Consider the following 6676-nt stretch of genomic DNA (forward strand, 5'->3'; position numbering starts at 1 on the left):
CAACAGATTTTTATCCAGCTGCTAGTCTCTGATCGAGATTCCTTAAATGCCCAGTTGGCCCTGACTCCTGCTGGGCCCTGGAGTTGTTAAAATACAAGACTTAAGCCTGATTCTCCTTTCCTTTTCAACATGTCGGGGCTGTTAGAGCAGGATTACAGCTCTGCATGTTTTGGGCATTTTTACTAAAGATGGCCTGCGTATTTAGCGGAGGCCCACTGTGGAAGCAGTCAGTCAAGTTCATGTTTACAGAAGAATAAAACATTAACAAAGTCTGTATTTCAAAATATATTATCACTGCATGCCGATTCCCCAATTGCTGCTATTTAGTGAAATTGCAGCCCCCCTCCCAAACTTATTTTAAGTCTGTTTAAATGAGCAGTGTTACATTTTTGTCTTGTGGCCGCGGCCACATTCAAGTTCGGTCTGTGGACAGGAGTTGCGCATGTCTGTGAGTTCAAATGTCTGTGAAACAAATGGGTTTGTGTATGTGAAATGTTCTGGTTGTGTCAGTAAAAGTAACAATTTAACTGTACTGAATGAAGGCCTACTTTTTATCGCCAGAATCGGTTTTGCGATCGTTTATTCACACATCAGATGGTTGCATCAGAACCGCTCTTCCTTTGAAAATCTATCCGTCATAACTAAACACAGACGTGACTGATGTATTTTTAACCTTCAATTTATTTAAAAGACAGTCACGGAAAACATGTTGCAGGCAAACAAATGTGGATGAGACACTTTACGCACGGACCAGCGGTCTTTTATAGTTAATGCAGGCTGCAGATGAATACATTTGTAAATAAAGTACATTGCACATGACGTGTAGCTACATTATTGTGCCTCATGTGGGTGCTTTAAAAAAAAAAAAAAAAAAAAAAAGTACATTTATTAGCTGGGGTATTAAATAGTAACTTTTGGGCTCTCTGGTTGATATTATCATAAATATAATGTATAAAAGTTCGCTGCAGCTCTTCACACCAAATTTGGCTTTTTTTTTCTTTCCCTTGTTTCTTTTCCCCTTTCCCCCTCTTTTTAAATTGCATAATGCTCATATGGATTTATTGAGGAAAATCGATGGAAGACGCAGCGCAGCTGAAACAAACAACCCCCTCACTTTATAAATGACAGTTTTAATATGCATGAAGAGAAAGTATTTGTTGCATTTAGACTCCAACACATTAAGGTCTTCGCGCCGAACGGCATATTCAGATTTTCCTTTGGCAAATATCTGTCATCTCCATCACGAAGCTTTATAAAGAAAAGGATACACGTTTTCATCACAACCCACCGCGTGTTTTGGCGAGCCAAGCTATGACAAAACCCTTTGTTACTCTCTTGGTCCAGATTTTACTAGTAAATACTTAAATACTTACTTAGCACTTTAGCACTATTATTTGAAATCTAAATTTTTACTTATATTTTTGTGTGATTTCAAATTTCCTTGTCATGTGCCTTTCTAATATTCAGCCTCCCTCCCAGTGCAGATTCCTCCTCCCAGCTAAAGCATAATACAGCAGCAGCTCCCTCCTACTGCCAGCTGGAGGTTCCTGTGGCTCTGCGACCAAATGGATCTGCACGAACTCACAAGTCACTATAAGTGACTTTTAATTTCCCTCTATGTGCAGCTACACATCACATCATTTCAGAATTTTGTTTATTGGCCAAATTTGGTTCCACTGTGCGCGTTGGCGATAATTTGGTGACGCATGTGTTAGGACCGCATAACTGTTGGTATTTACCATCACACCAAACTGTTTTGATAAGTGTGGTCCACACTACGGTCGAGAATTTGCAGATTAAGGTTGCAGGTAATAAGTGGTGAGCGGCTAAGGCTGCAGCTATTAAAGAATACCAACCACCAACAGACTAACATTAGTGGACACTGGATCTATTAATGCTGCCTCCCATTACATCATGATCACGTCATCCTCACCTCATTAGCGTGGCTATTTTGTTTCTGTAATACCGCATATTAAAGATTAATGAAAGAAACATTTAAACCTATGACCTTTATAATGAAGAGTGAAGAGATGGTTCTTCCATCTCAGTGGCTTTTATTCTGCAGAACTGTTGAAGTGATATGTTTCTATTTTTTGCCAGTCTTTTTACTTTTATTTTTTGTGTTTTCTGTAATTTGACATAATCTACACTGGGGAGCTGCAGGCCGCTAGTTTTCCAGCTCGGTGGTCGTCTACTCCTTCTTATCCTGAAATCCCAACCACACGCAATCTTTCACCTACGATTAGATTTTATTGGTGAGACTGTTGTTGAACTGCTACACCAAGCTTTCTGTGCAGTACACAACGCTTTCCCCTCAGTATTTGTTGCTTTATTGCTTTACTGCCAAATGCAGCCAGACAGCGCCATGTAGCTCAGGCTAGTCATGATAGTGGGGGCGCCAAAACAAAGTTAAGGTCAAGTTAGTAGCCTTTGCACTGATACCTCCACCAATATCACAGTGGGAGAAAGTATGTAAGTAATTCTCATGAAAGTGAAAATTTCTCTACAACATGAAAAAGGCTGCAGTGGCTTCTTGCCCTGATTTGGTAGAATTGCAGTATTAAGACGCCCGTAAACTGGTTCAGCAACACATCTGGCTGTTTCCAGCGTTCGCCGGCAATGCAGCTTAAAATCTGAAATGTTGAACTGAATTAACGATACACCTTTTTTTTGATTGATTGCAGCTATAATAATTCTGATAATAATGATTATTTAGAAATATAAAAATAGAATGCCACATAAAGCTATAAAGCAAAAGATAAATGAAGAGCAACAAGTTAAATGTGACTATATATATATATATATATATATATAAAAACAAGTTAAGTTTTATTTGCTATTCACTTCTTTAACCTTTTTCCGGCAAATGTAACAGGCAGTTTTTTTTGTTTTTTGTTTTTTTTTTTGTTTAGTCGCACCGTATAGATGTATTTGATTAGAAATGTCCTGTTTTCAGTTATGTCGACTAAAAAAAGAAAATCGTATTGTGCGTCTATTCATTTTTAATGAATGTATTTATTTATTATTGGGTTTTTTCAGTTTGTTTGTTTATTTATTTATTTTTATTTTTTTCTGTTTTTCTTAAGTGCCTGCAGGAACTGGACGTAAAGTCCGGTGAAGGGCTGAAAGCTGATTTTTACCCCCAATAACAATAAACTCAGTCGCCTTTAAGCTTCCTCCACATTGTGTGTGTGACCTGAAAGCTGTGAAGAATCTGAGTCTTTCAGGTCGATCTACACTGAGCTACAGTGCTGAAGGCTCATTTAATGATCCCTGTCCAATACCAGGCTCTGCCAAAACTGTTTTCTTTCAGCATTTCCCTTCCGTTTCTTACCTTGTCGTCAAGAATAAACAGAAAAAAATTGTACTTACGTAGATAAGAAAAAATAAATATTGGTGGCGGCTTGCAGTTGTGAGATTATCCGTGGAGCCCAGAGACGAAGGCCTGGAGACTGCAGGCATGGTTGCTTTCGCGCAATAAAATGATTTGGGTGCAGAGGCTTGTTGGTGAATGCTTGGTGAACATCACCTACACCACAGATGGTCAGAGCTGGTTGTTTTGGACTTGGCAATGCTCCACTCAGTGATTCATGCTTGCAATTGATTCAGCTTATGCTTTTGTTACATCCAAAATCAACTTCTCCTGCAGTCGCTTCGCCTGCATACCGAGGGCTGTTTTATTTGGCTGTTTTCAAACGCGTTCATCTGCAGCGACTATTAGAGTGTAACAAATGACAAAAAAAAAACCCAAGCAACAGTTGATCTTTTAACATTCTCATGCAAAAGGGGATTTAAAGTTGAGGCACACATGGGGCAGTTCGCACGCACAGCAACCGTTTATATAAAAAAAATATAGTTGTAAAGCAGTTCTTGTTTTTTCTCTTGAGTCGTCTCCGCTTTCATTCTGCACAGCTGCAGCCAAGAGCCTTTTATCTGACAATGATTTTAAATACTTTCCTTCTGGCGTTTGTTTGTGTGTGTGTTTAACTGTGCTCCAACCATCGTGGTGCCCGGTGATTATATGCAATGAACCCTAAAATGTATTTGCATAAAACCGACTCAATGGGTCGCTTGTGAATCACATGCAGCCTTCTGCTGTAACTGTGCAGCGACGGTGCAGGCGCGGTGGCCTTGATGCTGCTCTCCTCGGGCTTTGCATTAAGCGCGGAGGTCAACTTCAATGTTTTCCTGCCTAACTGTTGCTACAGAAAAAAAAAATCATGCCTCCTCCAAAGTAGACAAATTAATCGTGGAACGAGCCTGTGCCATTGATGTCATTACATATCATTACATGATGGAGCTGGTGCTGCTGCAAAGCTTTAAATCAAATATTCCAGCTGTGGTTCACAAATTTCTCTTTTTTTCCCTGAGCTATAGGGCAGAAGGCTGGAGAGGAGTTTCCTCTGCAGCCAGGGAGCCAATGAAGTCTCTTGCATGCGCTCACATGAGTTTCTCCGGACAGTTTTTAATGACTGATATTGATGTATGGTAATTTCTTAGCTGGATCACATGACACAATTACCTCAAGAATCGATCAAGATGTATTGCAGGTCTGCCTACGTTTCCGATTTTTTCTCCCTGGTGGGGTCTTTCCACGCGCCTGTGGTGCTATAGATGGACAAAGTTTAGCACAGTCAGGCTGCCAATTCCTTTCCTCTCTTGCAAAGAGGGAAAGGGAAGAAGAGATATGACGGAATACGATGATCGCAGCTGTGCGTCAAATATGTATTTACCGAGCTGCACTTATTACGTTTCGACGCCTGATTTCACATCAGTCTCCTCCTTTTTACCGCAGACCACATCGTGTCAGATTAATTTCCCCTATTCTCCCAACATAGCCCAGGTCCAACCTGTTCGAGAAGTCGCTTTCAGGGATTATGGACTGGACCATCCCAGCAAATGGCACTACAGGGGCAATTATGCGTCTTACTATTCAACGGAAGAGATAATGCACCGGGACCTAATCCAGTCCTCCAGCAGCAGAGCGGATGTGATTTTCAAAAATGAGTCCTTGTACGGGCACCACGGCGGGACCAGCTCGCCGTGCAATTTCTTCACGGGAGTCGGCCGGAACGGGGTGCTCCCCCAGGGCTTCGACCAGTTCTTTGACACCCCTAACTCGGACAAGCCCGGCGCGGATCTCCCCAACAGACAAAAGACAGACTCTGGCGCTCCTGGAGATGCTGCAAACACCAACCAGGCTTTAACCAAACTAGAAGAGCACAAACCCGACCCGAGCGGGAGCGTGGAAGAGGACTCATCCTCCAACTGCGGCGACAAGAACAGCCAACAGAGTGAGTAATCCCGTTTTGTGTTGGATGGAAGGTGTTCGTTTTAGACAATAGGTCCTCCTGACTACCGCGTCCACCTCAGTAGCCGTCCAGTGTTATGTGCCTCTTTATAAGCATGCAAAAGCTTTTATATCCCTATAAGATTTGCTTTACGGTTGTAAAGGTATTTACAATGGGAAACAGTCAAGTAACCATAGTTTAAAGGCTACATGGTGTCCAGAAACAGCTCGTGCATGCGGAAATTGATTTGTGTGGTTGAAACTCAGCCGTTGTTTGAATTAAGTGTGTTTTGGCGTCTTTTGCGTAATCCTGTGAAGATATAATAACTAAGTAATTTATGAAATAGACTATAACGCGATAGTCTGTATCTGCAAACTCCAGCAAGCATATTGTACAAGTTTATTCTCAGCGTAATTCCAATCTAATGTTGTTGTCTAGTTCTGTGTGTGTGAGTGAGTGAGAGTGTGTGTCTGTGTGTAACGACCTTTGTGCAGAAATTAACAAACAAATACATTTGTATGTGTCAACCTGTTAACTGCACTTCAGTCAGAATATTGTGTCCAGATCATTGATTTTGTCAGTAACAGACTGTTTTGTTTTGGTTTTCTTGTGCAGATTCATCGACCAAGTCCAGGAAGAAGAGGTGCCCTTACTCCAAATACCAGATCCGAGAACTTGAACGAGAGTTTTTCTTCAACGTGTACATTAACAAAGAGAAGCGGCTGCAACTGTCCAGGATGTTAAACCTGTCGGACCGACAGGTGAAGATTTGGTTTCAAAACAGAAGAATGAAAGAGAAAAAGCTGAACCGTGACCGCCTACAGTATTTCACCGGGAACCCTTTATTCTGATATCTGACATAATACTACTACATGACATTAACACACACACACACACACACACACACACACACACACACACACGGGAGAAAATAGGAGGTATACACACTCAAATGTTTGAAAAACTGCTCCCCTCGCCATATTTGAATCATGGTCGTTTTATTGATCAGTTTCATTTCCAAAAATCTGGCATTGGGGAGGAAAAAAATCCCAGATTTTTGCAAACAATTCTAGCATTTATTTATTCGTGTTCATATATTTTCGCGTTATTGGCAACCAATAGCTATTTCAGTAAAGTACTCGCTGTACTTCGAAATGATTTCTATTAACTATATGTAGGCTTCTTTTTCCATTGTGTATATGCATTTATTAAGACGCATGTAATGTTCGTTGTGGTGTGAAATAAAATAGACACGACAAATGTTGTATCACTAAACCTGTCGCATAGTCCCAAACAAGTCTTTAAAAAATACATACGACGATTCATCAATGGTGAAGTTTGGCACTTGCAGGCCTGCTGCATGGTCCCGTTATTTCCTTTGCTTT

General features: G+C 40.9%; 1 protein-coding gene across 1 annotated transcript; it reads left to right on the top strand.

The window, feature by feature from the left end:
• The first annotated feature begins 4684 nt into the window (after positions 1 to 4684).
• Positions 4685 to 6142, top strand: hoxd11a (homeobox D11a). The gene is made up of 2 exons (XM_029530622.1): positions 4685 to 5294; positions 5907 to 6142. Exons 1-2 carry the CDS (start codon positions 4688 to 4690, stop codon positions 6140 to 6142), a joined length of 843 nt encoding a protein of 280 aa, XP_029386482.1. The 5' UTR covers positions 4685 to 4687.
• The last annotated feature ends 534 nt before the right edge of the window (positions 6143 to 6676 follow it).

Source organism: Echeneis naucrates, chromosome 21 (genome assembly GCF_900963305.1).
Source record: "Echeneis naucrates chromosome 21, fEcheNa1.1, whole genome shotgun sequence".
Taxonomy (NCBI): Eukaryota; Metazoa; Chordata; class Actinopteri; order Carangiformes; family Echeneidae; genus Echeneis; species Echeneis naucrates.